The sequence below is a fragment of the Leptonychotes weddellii genome, chromosome 16, assembly GCF_054177405.1.
Source record: "Leptonychotes weddellii isolate Sample4059 chromosome 16, ASM5417740v2, whole genome shotgun sequence".
Taxonomy (NCBI): Eukaryota; Metazoa; Chordata; class Mammalia; order Carnivora; family Phocidae; genus Leptonychotes; species Leptonychotes weddellii.
In genome coordinates this window covers 8,909,723-8,922,513 of record NC_138384.1, presented here as the reverse complement: position 1 = coordinate 8,922,513, position 12,791 = coordinate 8,909,723, and the positions used below count along the sequence as shown (strand labels likewise).

The 12,791-nt window shown below is 41.9% G+C and overlaps 1 protein-coding gene across 5 annotated transcripts in view; it reads left to right on the top strand.

Annotated features, from left to right (window-relative positions):
• Positions 1–12,791, top strand: part of WWOX (WW domain containing oxidoreductase) — a 918,520-nt gene that overhangs the window by 9,001 nt on the left and 896,728 nt on the right. For all 5 annotated transcript variants that reach the window (XR_014140793.1, XM_081806336.1, XM_081806335.1 and 2 more), the window contains exon 4: positions 313–491. Coding sequence is in view for 4 of the 5 variants with exons in the window: in XM_081806336.1 (XP_081662462.1) it covers positions 313–491 (179 nt within the window). In the remaining variant the exon portion in view is untranslated. The remainder of the gene's footprint in view (positions 1–312; positions 492–12,791) is intronic.

The following is a 12,791-nucleotide window of genomic DNA, read 5'->3' as shown; positions in this document are numbered from 1 at the left end:
TGTCTCTCATTCTCTCTCTCTCAAATAAATAAATAAATAAATAAATCTTTAAAAAAAATAATAATTTCTTTAGGGCGCCTGGGTGGCTCAGTTGTTAAGCGACTGCCTTCGGCTCAGGTCGTGATCCTGGAGTCCCGGGATCGAGTCCCGCATCGGGCTCCCTGCTCGGCGGGGGGTCTGCTTCTCCCTCTGACCCTCCTCCCTCTCATGCGCTCTCTCTCTCAAATAAATAAATAAAAAAAAATCTTAAAAAAAAAGATGGTCTTACATTTATAAATGCCTGGGTTCACTGTTTTCTCCTTTCCTTTGCAGCCATATAAATAAAAGAACCACTTATTTGGACCCGAGACTGGCATTTACGGTGGATGATAACCCTACGAAGCCGACCAGCAGGCAGAGGTACGACGGCAATACCACCGGCATGGAGATCCTCCAGGGCCGGGACTTCACCGGCAAAGTGGTCGTGGTTACTGGAGCTAATTCAGGAATAGGTAGGCCGTCCTTTACAGTCGTTGTGATTTTTTGTCCCTGCTATAATGAAATCCACTTGAATTTGAACTACAATGAAATCTTTTAGAATGATTCTCTAATATAAAAATGTATTTATAGCCTTCCCTGCTGTCGTTTTGTTAAGACCCTGGCCTCTTTTTAAATCCCACTGTTCTCATGGAAGGCCGTGGAAGGGCTGACCTTGAATTCTCTGAGAGCTGAGCACTCAGCAAAAGACTGTGGCCATTCTGGTGTTCAAGGATTAGAGACAAACAGGTTCCGTTTGAGGGTTTCCGGCCTGGTCTGTGTGGTGTCTGGACACATTTCAATGACTTGGGTTGTTGAAACCAAAATTGACTGGTAATGGAATAGCAGGAGCAACAACCTATCATGACTTTGGAACAAAGGGTACTGCAGGTTTCACCTGGTCAATGAGAGTATCATTTTCCTTTGGAAACAGGATCTTGTTTCTCTGTAAAGTTGGAGAACTAGTCCTTGTCTTAACCTCTGGATTGACCGTCTTAACCGCCAGTGTTTAACTGCAGTGACTGGCACAGGTAGATGGCTCCAGAGGCCGCCCTTCCTTTAGCAAACAGGGCTGCTAAAAGGGACAGTGGCAGAGCAGATGGTTGTACGAGAGCTTTCTGCGGGATTTTACTTTTTTTTTTTTTTAAAGATTTTATTTATTTATTTAATTGACAGAGCAAGAGAGGGAACACAAGCAGGGGGAGTGGGAGAGGGAGAAGCAGGCTTCCCGCTGAGCAGGGAGCCCGATGCGGGACTCGATCCCAGGACCCTGGGATCATGACCTGAGCCGAAGGCAGACGCTTAACGACTGAGCCACCCAGGCGCCCCCGCGGGATTTTACTCTTACTCTGTTTTGATCCAGTGACAGGAGCGTACGTACCTGTAAGAACCGAACTGCCCTGGGGATTTACATCTTCAGGTTAATTTACACAGACGAAACATAGAATTACATTGGGCTGTTTTCTGGCAAGTTCTGTCTGCCCTTTGACCCCTCACAGTTCCCCACTGCCCCCCTCGTTGGCCTTCTCTTTCATAAGCTTTGTCTCCTCGTGCCTTTCTGCACCTCCTCCGCTGTCTCCTTTCTCCATCCTTCTTCATTTTCAGTGACCCCTTCTCGAACCTCCAGAAGCATTCCCGGCATCATCAGGGGAAGCACAGGGGGTGAAAATACATTCTTGGAGGATCAGTTATTGCATGGCAGAGGGTCTAGTCTAACAGGTGACAGTCCCAGAGTAGAGTTCTTGACTGTACTTGTCTGTGAAGGCAGAGAGGCAAATGGAAGTTTTAAAAAAAGGGAAAGGGATTTATTTAAAATCAACTCTCGGACCTCACCCTAGGCTCAGAGTATGTTCAGTTCAATTTTCTGAGCTTCTTTATTGGGGTGGATTCTATATAATCGTCATTGATATCGAAACTGATGATGCTGTATTAAAAATAACGACTAGATCCTCAGTCACCCAAGAAACAATATATTGTGTTGATTGCATTGACTACTGTTATACGAGGGTGTGGGCCAGTACAGTGGAAAATAATTAAGAGAAAATAAGTACTTAAGGACTTAAGTAAAATACCTCTTTTTATTTAACAATTAGTTAACCAGAAAATTAAAAGATCTCATTCCTTTACTCTTCTAGAGAGACAGTTTTTTCCTTTAATTAGTAAGCAACGTGACTACTGGTTATTTTCTGCGTAAGTGTTCAAACTTTGTTCTGTCTGACATTAGATAGCAGACCTTGGTGCTCCTAATGCTCTGCCAAAGATTTGCAGCGTCAGACTTAAGGACATCATGATCCAGGACTAGTTGAGCTGGTTCAGAGCATACAAAGAGCTTTGTTTCATTGGATCTTTAATCATAAAGGAAGGGATTCTGAAGCATCGAGAATAAATGTGTTGATTAGAATGGACCTCGAGCCTCTTAGAGGAAACTCCGTGCCTCTTCACTGCTCCCGCTTCCTCTTTCTTGAAGACCTTTCCTTTCTGATGTCCACGGTCGACTTTGCGGACACTGCAAGCAGGTTTCTGTGGTCCAGCTGGATGTGGTCACAAATCGTCAAGCTTAAGAGTGGAAGGAGTGCTGGGAGGGTCTTGGGGCGACCATCTCTTCCTATGCCAACACCCGCACTCCTTCCCCAGCTCCAGCCTTCCCTCAGAAACTGCCTGCAGTGCTTCCGGCTACCCCCCTCCCTTCTCCTCTCTTGGGAAGCATAGGTCTTGGTGGATGTGAAAGATTTTTATTCTTAATTTTTGAAATAATATCGCCCTGAAAATTCCAAGCAATCAAATCCTTGCAAATCACTTTACTTGGCAGCAGTGGTTTCAGGCTTAAAGAAAAGACGCTGAAGATAGGCACACGGCTTTTCGTCGTAACTAAGTTCACTTTTTGTATCCTGCGTGGCTGCCTTAGAAAGTGTCCTTGCCCAAGTAGGCTGTGGCTTCCAGATAAAGTCCTCCCTTCTCCTGAACTATGAAACATGTCCCTCTATAAATTGCTGTCACCACTTTTCTGCACATTTCAAATGAAGTAACTGAATGCAGAGTGACTCAGGCATCTTCATTTCCAAGATGTATGGGCATTCAGGAGTCCTCTTCTATCTGAGCTTTAATGGTGTTGGTGTTCACTTTTCTTTTGCTGTTCACGGGAGCCTGTTTTCTGTGTATTAGCTGTCCAGCCTTTAGCCTTGTGGGTGTCTGTTCTCTTTGAAGTAGAGTGGGCTGCCACAAAGCATACCAGTATTTAGAGAGTGGTGGCTCCAAGACTAAAAACGTAGGTAACCTGATTTGCTTTGCAAAGGCTGATTTACAAACCTGATATTTCCAATGATTCTTTATTTTTAATTTTTTTAAATTCTCCACAGGCATTGCTTTGTTGGAATTGCTGTCGGTGAGGCTCTCTCTGTGGTGGGAGGGGATGATCAGGTGGTAAGAGGGGACATTTTTCCTTGATGAGCTTCAGTGTTGCACTAAGATACTGCCCCCTTTGAAGTGGCCTCTGAGCAGGTTTTGTGTTATTGTCTTCCTCCTCTGGCTGTAAGTTGGTTTGGAGCGATAGAATTTTCAGTAGTTTATAGTACTAAGGCATTTAGAGGGATTCCCACTTAATTCAGCTCAAAAAGATCAGGGTGATTCTGGAAGATGTAAGGATTCTGAGGAGATGTCAGAATAAAGCATTATGAGTTCATGAAATCTTTGTTTTTACACTTGAAGCCTGTAACTAGGTATTGCTGTTGTTTGGGTTCAGCTGTCTAGATTGGGGGTTGGCAGACTGTGGCTCATGGGCTAAATGTGACTGCTGTCTGATTTTGTAACTACAGTTTTATGCAACATGGCCACGCCCATTTATTTCCACCTTTTTCCTGTGGCAGTTTTCGTGCTTTCTGCAAAATTGAGTAATTACAGTAGAGAACACATGGCCTGCAAAGCCTAAAATATTTACTATCTGGTCCTTTAAAGAGAACGTTTGCCAGCCCCTGCATTAGATGATTTAGTCCCTTTCAAAGTAAGATCACCCCAACATTCTCTAAAGCAGCCCCAATTTAGATAACATTTAGATAAATTTGAAGCCCCGGGCCACAGGAAGCTTTTGGTGGCACACACTCTGTGACCTCTGGGGACATCTCACCAATGTCTTGCACCGCTTGCTTCGGCTCTGTCCCCTTTTTTAGGGAGATATGAACATTCAGACGTCGCCTCCTCAGAAACTAACACTCTTCTCTCCTTGACCTTTGTTCAACCAGTGTTCTGAACTTGAAGACCTTTATAGATTGAAAGCTGTAGCTTGGACCTCTCTCTGTGGAGATCAGCATCTCAGTTTCCAGGGGGACGTCATCTCTTCACCCAAACTTCTACTAGCAAACCAAGAGGCCCGGAACCCCACAGTCCTGACGTGCTAACCAGTAGAGACGAGGGAGGAACTGATTTCTCTTTGTGCTCGACATAGCGCTGAGTGGGAAGGGGGCAGGTGTGTCACGACTCTCTGGACTTAGTGGCTTGCTTGATGGCTCCGATTTGGTAAAAATGAGTGGAAATGGCTTCAACCATTTAATGGTGATCATTAAATACAAGCCTTGCTGGGAAGTCTCGGGAGAGGGGCTGTTTTAGGCTAGGCCATTTCCCATCACAGAGGACCCCATAGCTGCTTTTCTAGACTCAACCTGTCAGTTGCTCTCATTTGTCTCTGTGTTTAAATAGTTGAGTAGAAAGTGCTACCTGCTTGAATCTGAGGGCTGACATGTGCTCATCAAAGGCAGGATTCTTCTAATGAGGGGTTAACTGAATGCCTCGATGTGGGACAGCACCTACCCTGTTGATGGTCTCCTGTTAGCAGGGGCTTTTGTTGGAACTTCCACAGTCTGTTGCAGCGGGCAGACAGAATGATCATCACATTTAAGGAGTAAAATCCAGGCTTTGTCAAACGTCCATTTAAACACTAGTAACAAGGGGTGCCTGGCTGGCTCAGTCGGTAGAGCATGTGACTCTTGATCTTGGGGTCATGGGTTTGTGCCCCACATTGAGTATAGAGATTACTTAAAAATAAAAATCTTTTTAAAAAAAACCCAAAAAACAAAAAAAACCAGTTACAGGTATGAGCACATTAAATATTTTCAGTGTAATATTTTTTGGTAATGATGATAAAACTTTCTCCTTGCAGTCTTAAGCTACCAGTGGTTAAAATTTGATTTCTAAATCCCTTTTAGGATTTCTTCAGGATGAAAAATTCCTTTGGCTTTTTGAACCTTCCTAACGCTGGGCTGCATCAGTGTCGTGACTTTAGATCTAGGATAGCCTGGTCTGGTTTCAGTTTTTGAGCCAGAGGGCCCATTACCAGGAACAAAACTTTTTTTTCCCTGGACAGATACAAGCTGGCCACTTTGGTCTATACCAGTGAAATGTGTTTTAGGACTGACACTTCATTTTTTGGTATTTATATAATGTAATCCTCTCTAAGTTTTATTACATGGATTCTAATTGTGTATATTTATTTAAACATCAATATCGATATATTTTGAGATATAAAATGTACATGCTCAAGCTACGACAGTCACCCCTAAATTTGTTCTCCTTGAAACAAAATGAAGGTATCAGATTTCCTTGTAGGAATCCAAAATGATAGTATAATGTTGAAATTGCTTGTTTTGGCTTTGGGAGCCCATTTTTTAAAGCTCGGGGTCTTGTTCCTAAATCATGTGTTGAAATTACAGTGTGAAGCATGGTTTCCATGTTCTTTTATCCTACTAATGACCACCATGATGGATTCATATCTGATGTAAATTCTACCAGTTCTGCAGTAATACAGGAAGAGTGCTTTTCTTCATGTAGAGATGTGTATTCGTTCTTAGGATTTTTAAACCGACACTTCAAAATTAGGAGCTGGACTAGCTTCCTTTATACCTTCAGTTCTTTGCTCTCTTTTCCATCCTGTTACTAAATTTTGCCTTCTATCCTAAACCATGTGTTGACTTGTTTTCTTTTTTTTTTTCCAGTTATTCCAAAAGATCCCATAAATCTGAGGCCATAAGCTAACTTGCAGTCATTTTCTTGGTCAAAACCTGCTCATATGGGATCATTACATTTGGGATCCTGATGCCTGATGACAATTTCCTTTCCGATTGTCAACAAGACTCAAAATAGTGGGATCTTGGCATTTATCTTCTTTTTAGGAACCTGTGCTCATTAGTAGAGGGAAAATTTCTGAAGTAATCTAAAGAAACTTTTGGGAATATATTAAATTAAAAACATTTGTGACCAGTGGGGCACCTGGGTGGCCCAGTCGGTTGAGTGGCTGACTCTTGGTTTTGGTTCAGGTCATGATCTCGGGGTCCTGGGATTGAGCCCTTTGTCGCTCTGTGTTCAGTGGGCAGTCTGCTTGAGATTCTTTCTCTCCCTCTGCCCCTTTCCCAGCTCACTTGCTTTCTCTAAAATAAATAAATAAAACGTAAAAAAACCAAAAAGCCCAAAATATTTGTGACCACTTTTCCTTTATGCTAGAATATATCCATATATTACAAGTAAAAATTTTAAAATTACTTTGTTCTGAAATGCTATTGAGTTTTGGCAGTATTGGAAAAAGTCCTTGAATGATATTACATAAAATTGAGTATTAGTACCTTATGAATTAAACAACCACTTTGCAGTTAAATATTCTTAGACACTGAATATCCATGGAGATCACATAGTCTTGTTCAGAGTACATGGAAAGCTTAAGAGTATCGCAGAAGGGGCACCTGGGTGGCTCAGTTGGTTAAGCGTCTGCCTTCAGCTCAGATTATGATCTCAGCGTCTGACTCCCTGCTCATCAGGGAGTCTGCTTCTCCCTCTCCCTCTGCCCCTCCCCGTGCACCTGCATGTACTCTCCCTCTCTCTCTCTCTGAAATAAATAGTAAATAAAATATTTTTTCTTAATGTTCAGTTAGTCAACATATAATACATAATTAGTTTTTGATGTAGTGTTCAACGATTCATTAGTTGCGTATAACAGTGCTCATCCCCACACGTACCCTCCTTAATACCCTTCACCCGGTTACCCCATCCCCCCAGCTCCCTCCCTTCTGTAACCCTCAGTTTGTTTCCCGGAGTCCAGAGTCTCTCATGGTTTGTCTCCCTCTCTGATTTCTTCCCCTTCAGTTTTCCCTCCCTTCCCCTGTGGTCCTCCGTGCTATTCCTTACGTTCTACATATGACTGAAACCATGTGATAATTGTCTTTCTCTGCTTGACTTATTTCACTTAGCATAATCCCCTCCAGTTCCATCCATGTCGATGCAAATGGTGGGTATTCATCCTTTCTGATGGCTGAGTAATATTCCATTGTCTGCTGCTCCCTCTCCCTCTGCCCCTTCCCATGCTCCTGCACGTGCTCTTCCTCTCCCTCTCAAATAAATAGTAAATAAAATCTTAAAAAAGAGTGTCAGTGAAGCTATATATCCAAAGGAGGAGACCAACCGAAATATTCTAATGAACCTCACATCATCATTGGTAATCACATACAAAACACATTAAATAGGTATATATAACTATATATATATGTATAATGCTATATAAATTGTATGTATGTACCTGATTAGAGCTCAAACTTTTTTGTCATATGAGAAGAGTTGAATTTTACACTTGCACGTAGGTTTAGGTTTTCATTTATTTGTTGAGTGCCAGTGTATATAACGAGGGGGTTGTGGAAGCTATTGTTCAGGGAAGGAATGGTTCAAGATCATCATTTAGAGCAAATATCTAAAAAATAAGACTTCTACCCTGATTTGAGATTGCAGGTGTTTTATAAAGTCTGAAAATTTGGAAGTTATTTTACGTAATACTCAATTCAAGTGATTAGGTCTTTTGGTTTTACTTACTGGAGTGACACAGCGATGGTCCGGAGAAGTTAGCCTCAGAGAAGGGTCTTCCTACAGCTCTACCTCCCGTCCACTAGAGGGCTCTGTTGCTCTGTGATACAGTCCAACAAAAGCCCCCAGCGTCTCAGTATAGTTTTCCTCCTCAGCTGGTCTTGCTTTCATTTTTGTTAAATAATGCCTTTTACTTTCCTAACATATCTTTTAGGCCTTGTACTTCTTGGTGAAAGAGTTCAAACGGAAGACTGTTACTAGTGTCATGTTTGTTTCTTTTTCCTTTTCTCTCTCTCTCTCTTTTTTTTTTGGCTTTTGTTTTTTGTATAAAATGCCAAGGATGAAGAGATCCATTTAATAAAAAGGTCCATTGTATTCAGGGAGCAGCCTGTTCTGCCAAATTACACAAGGGCATGTGTTTTCATGACATTATTGGTTTTGAGTGTGCTGGCCTATCAATAATGTGGTTTTTTTTTTTCCTAAGTGGAAATTGCAATATTTAAATATTAATGCCTCTGTTTAAGGTTCATTTAGAATGCCTTCGTGATCTTAGAATTTATTTTCAGAATATAGAGTTTCCTTGCCCCTGCCACCCTAGCCTCACCCAGCATTATATAATTTATTTGTAATTAGACTGTTTATTAATGATATGTTTTTGTACTAGAAGGAAATATGTCCTTTTGGACTCAGTATGTGTTTCTTAAATCAGGCCATATGAAACCGAATACTTAATATGAAGCAAGTAGCCAGCACTCTGTGCATACAAGATCTTAAGGAGTGTGATTTTTATTTTGGCTTTCTAAAGTTTGAGGCAGCCCATTAATTGCATGCTTCAGCTCTCAAACAGAAATTTGGCCCAGGAAAGGAGACACTTCCGCTTTATAAAACTGCTTATTTTCAAATTTTAAATGGGGACAGGATGAATACGCTACGTTACATACTTTGATTTATATGATTCTTTTTCTCAGCAGCTTACTTTTTCTTTCTTGAAAATGAAAGAGCCTTGCAAGCATTGTTGACTAGTAACATCGCAAAACGATTTCACCAGAGTAAAGATATCTTGGTCATCCATATACAGATGTGTCCATTGTTTGTCAAATAAAAATTCGTTAAAATGAGACGGTTATCCTGGGAATTATTACAGATTTTATAATAAAAGGCATGGTGGCAGTTGAAACCCTTGGACCCTTGCCTTTTCAGTCATGAGTAGGGCCCTCTTGCAAAGCTCTCTTGAATTGAGGTCTTTGGTAGATGGATCAAAATTCCAAAAGCAGGAGTTGCTTGCCTTAATTTATTATCTTCCTTTGGCTTAATAGATAACACTACATTTCATGAAGTGCCAGTCTTTATCTCGTCAAGCCCAACTAAGTGAGTTAAAGAGGAAGTGTCCTCTTATTTAACAAGTTGTGTGACATGCTTGGAATCTAGTTGTTTCAGATCTGTGAGTTAGTTGCTTATCAGGCAGTGCTGCTTCGTGTTCTGGTTAGAAGCCATATTCCCATCGTACTGTCTCTGAAAGCAAATCAAGGTTTCCTCACTGGACTCAGAGAAGATCTAAGATTGTGTGCTCATGCAGTTGAGAGCAGGAGAGAACAGGGGAGAGAGTGTTTGTGTGCGTGATTTGGAGGGGGCAGCGGTGAGCATTCCAGTGCTTTTCATGTTTTTCGAGGGTTGAGGAGAGACTAGCAAGGTGGATGGAGTTAGGCCTTTTCCTGTGAAGGAATTACCTCTTGTAAAGAGGAACAAAATCAGAGGGGTGCCTGGGCGGCTCAGTCGTTAAGCATCTGCCTTCGGCTCAGGTCATGGTCCCAGGGTCCTGGGATCGAGCCCCGCATCGGGCTCCCTGCTCGGCGGGAAGCCTGCTTCTCCCTCTCCCACTCCCCCTGCTTGTGTTCCCTCTCTCGCTGTGTCTCTCTCTGTCAAATAAATAGATAAAATCTTTAAAAAAAAAAAAAAAAGAACAAAATCAGAATCAAAGCAGTTTCTTGTGTAGTTGTATGGAAATGAAAGTGAAAACTAATAAAATATTTTTACTTTTTACTCTTACCTGTAAAATGTACTTATTTATTCTAGATTGGTGTGTATTGATCACTGTCATGTTATCTCATATCGATAGCTCTTTAGAATTCACAAGGATTCGGGGCACCTGGGTGGCTCAGTTGGTTAAGCATCTGCCTTCTGCTCAGGTCATGATCCTTGGGTCCTGGGCTCACGCCCCATTGAGGCTCCCTGCTCCGCGGAGCGTCTGCTTCTGTCCCTCTCTGTCCTCCCACCCTTCCAGTGCTCCTGCTCTCTCTCTCAAATAAATAAAATATTAAAAAAAAATAGAATTCACAAAGATTCCACACATGTCTTATTTAATTCTCACCCCAGTGTTCATAGCTAGTTTGAAATTGAGTCAGAATGAAAGCACAGAGAGGTGAGGTAACTTGCCTGAGATCACACAGCTCTTGAGTTGTGGGTTACAGGACTAGAGCAGAGAACTTTGGACCCTCTTCCTGGGCCCTCTCCATTTTGTTTGCTGCCTTCTTGCTCCAAGGAGTAGTGCACAGTCCTGACCAAGCTCTTCCCAAGCAGCTCATCCAGTCTGAAATCAAATTTATTTTCACAAGTCTGTGAAAGCCCGCTCTGTGGCAGGCAGACCGGGTGTGGTGTCTGTAGGGAGGTTTGAGGCGCACGTGATCTCTGCTGCTCGATCGTGGGTTAGTTCACGGACGCTTTCTCTGCCGGATCCCTCTTTGGTGTTGTGAATGGGGTATTGGCGAAGAATTATGGGGGAAGGGGAGCTTGCATTTGTCAAGCTCATATATATGTCAGGTGTTAGGCTAGATTAGCTTGTTACATGCCTTCACATTTAAGTACTTTAAAATTATTTGTTATTGGTATAAATTCCTTATGGAAAACTTAGAATGTGCAGATAAGTAAAAATAAAAAAAGATGTAGATAAGAAAAGAAAAAAAATTACCCCAAATTCTTACCAGCCAGACATAATTGTTAATATTTAGCAGATAGGATTCTGAGCATTTTTCCCTTCCCCTCCCTTCTGTTATTATTATTTTTTTTAATGGTGGAACATGACCACCTCTCCCTGCCATTAAATATTGACATCTTAAGTGGTTGAATGGTATTTTCTTAATGTAGTTCTTAACGTTCTCCCACTGTGGCACATTGGGTGAATTTCAGCTTTTTGTGATAGCTGTCGAATGGAGATGAACATTTTATAATAAAGTGTTTGTACCTATCCGTGACTCTTCTGTAGTTTTTATTTTCTGCAAGTGGAATGCTAATACTATAGTTTTTATTTTTTGCAAGTGGAATTGCTGCGTCAAGGGGTTTGTTCCCTAACCTTAATATCTTGATCTGTTTTTCATCAGACCACACCCCTTGGAAACTTGTACTAATTTGAATGTGCATTTGCCCTGCATCCTTGCCAACCTTGGAGATTAGTTTTACTTCCTCTAAAGTGTCACTTACATTTGCATGTCTCTGATTATTAATAAGATCGATCAGCTCTTCATTTGGCCGTTTATATTTATTCTTCTATGAATTACCTTTTCATCTAATGTTTGTAACTATCGGGTATGTATTGATTGCTAATTGATTGCTTCGTTCATGTGGTATAATTTAATCTTCAAAATGTCCCTTTCTCTTAGAGGTTAATTTATCTCAAAGTGTCTATTTTAAGCACCTGTTCAGTCTTGCAATCGAGAGGAAAATCATGAGGAAGAATTTGGCCTAACTCCCGTTTGCTTCACTAAAAACTTTCAAGTATATGTCTTCTCTGTGACACCAGCTACGACTCTAGTAGTGGGCACCGCTGCTTCATACCTGCATTTAAGGAGGGAGCACCCCATAAGACTGGCAAGTTGGCCACTGACAGTGGTGGTTGAGTCCCACGGTAGCACCACGGGCGACATTTAGTTCTTTTGGTTTTGCACATTTCCCCCAGATCTTCCTTCTCTTAACGATAGAACTCTTCAGAGTTTTCCTCTGCATTATCTCATTTGATGAGCCTGGCTCCCGCGTGGTGAAATTGTACCACTGCTGAAAATAGCTCTGCTGACAGGCAGGGGAAGCTTGATAGGTAGCGAGTTTCTATTTGGAGAGGCAGCAGGGTGCATGAGAAGAAGTCCTGGCTCGGGAAGCAGACATGACCTAGTTTCAAAACCTGGCCTCACCGCGTCCCATCTGAGTGTCTTGGGGCAAGTTACTTCCCTTCTCTGAATTCCTGTTCCACATCTATAAACAGAGCCAATATTCCTGTTTTGAAAAGTTTTTAAAGATGGGAACTCCAGAGTGCCCAGGGAATTGCCTGCTCAACATTGCAGGCACTTAATGCACTTAATAAACTGCAGGCATTTGGGGAATGGGAGACAAGGCGATCAAGTTACTGAAATTAGTTTGGTATTTTCCTAGCTTCCTGGTTCTTGTATCCTCAAAAGGTTGCCCTGGTATCTGCGAGTTTGTCCTGAAATGACCTTTCTAAATGACTGGTTTAGACATTGACTTGTCTTTGGTGTGAAAGGAAACATTTTAGGTATCTTTTGGTTGGAGGTCAGACAGTAGCTTTATCCAGAAAAAAAGTATCAAATGAGAGAGAGAGAAAAAAAAAAGGACAAGGTTATTTTTGGTGCAGTGAAGGAAGGAAAAAGATGTTATGAAGCTTGGGGGCAAAAAGCAAGGAACACCATTAAACCTGAAAGGGATGCATGTGGTAACATCTTTATCAGGAGAGTGTGGCTTGAGAGCACCGTTCACTTGAGCTGGTGATGGTTTCTAGGAGTGCCCGGTGTATTCCGCATAGACGTCCAGCTTTGCCATCCGTTTACTTGTTCATACCAGACACCGTATCAGTGTTTGGACAGAATTTTATCAGCCCTTCAACAGGAATGATGGGTTTTATTGGAGAGTTCTGGGAACATGTCAGGATGAGAACTGGTCCAGGA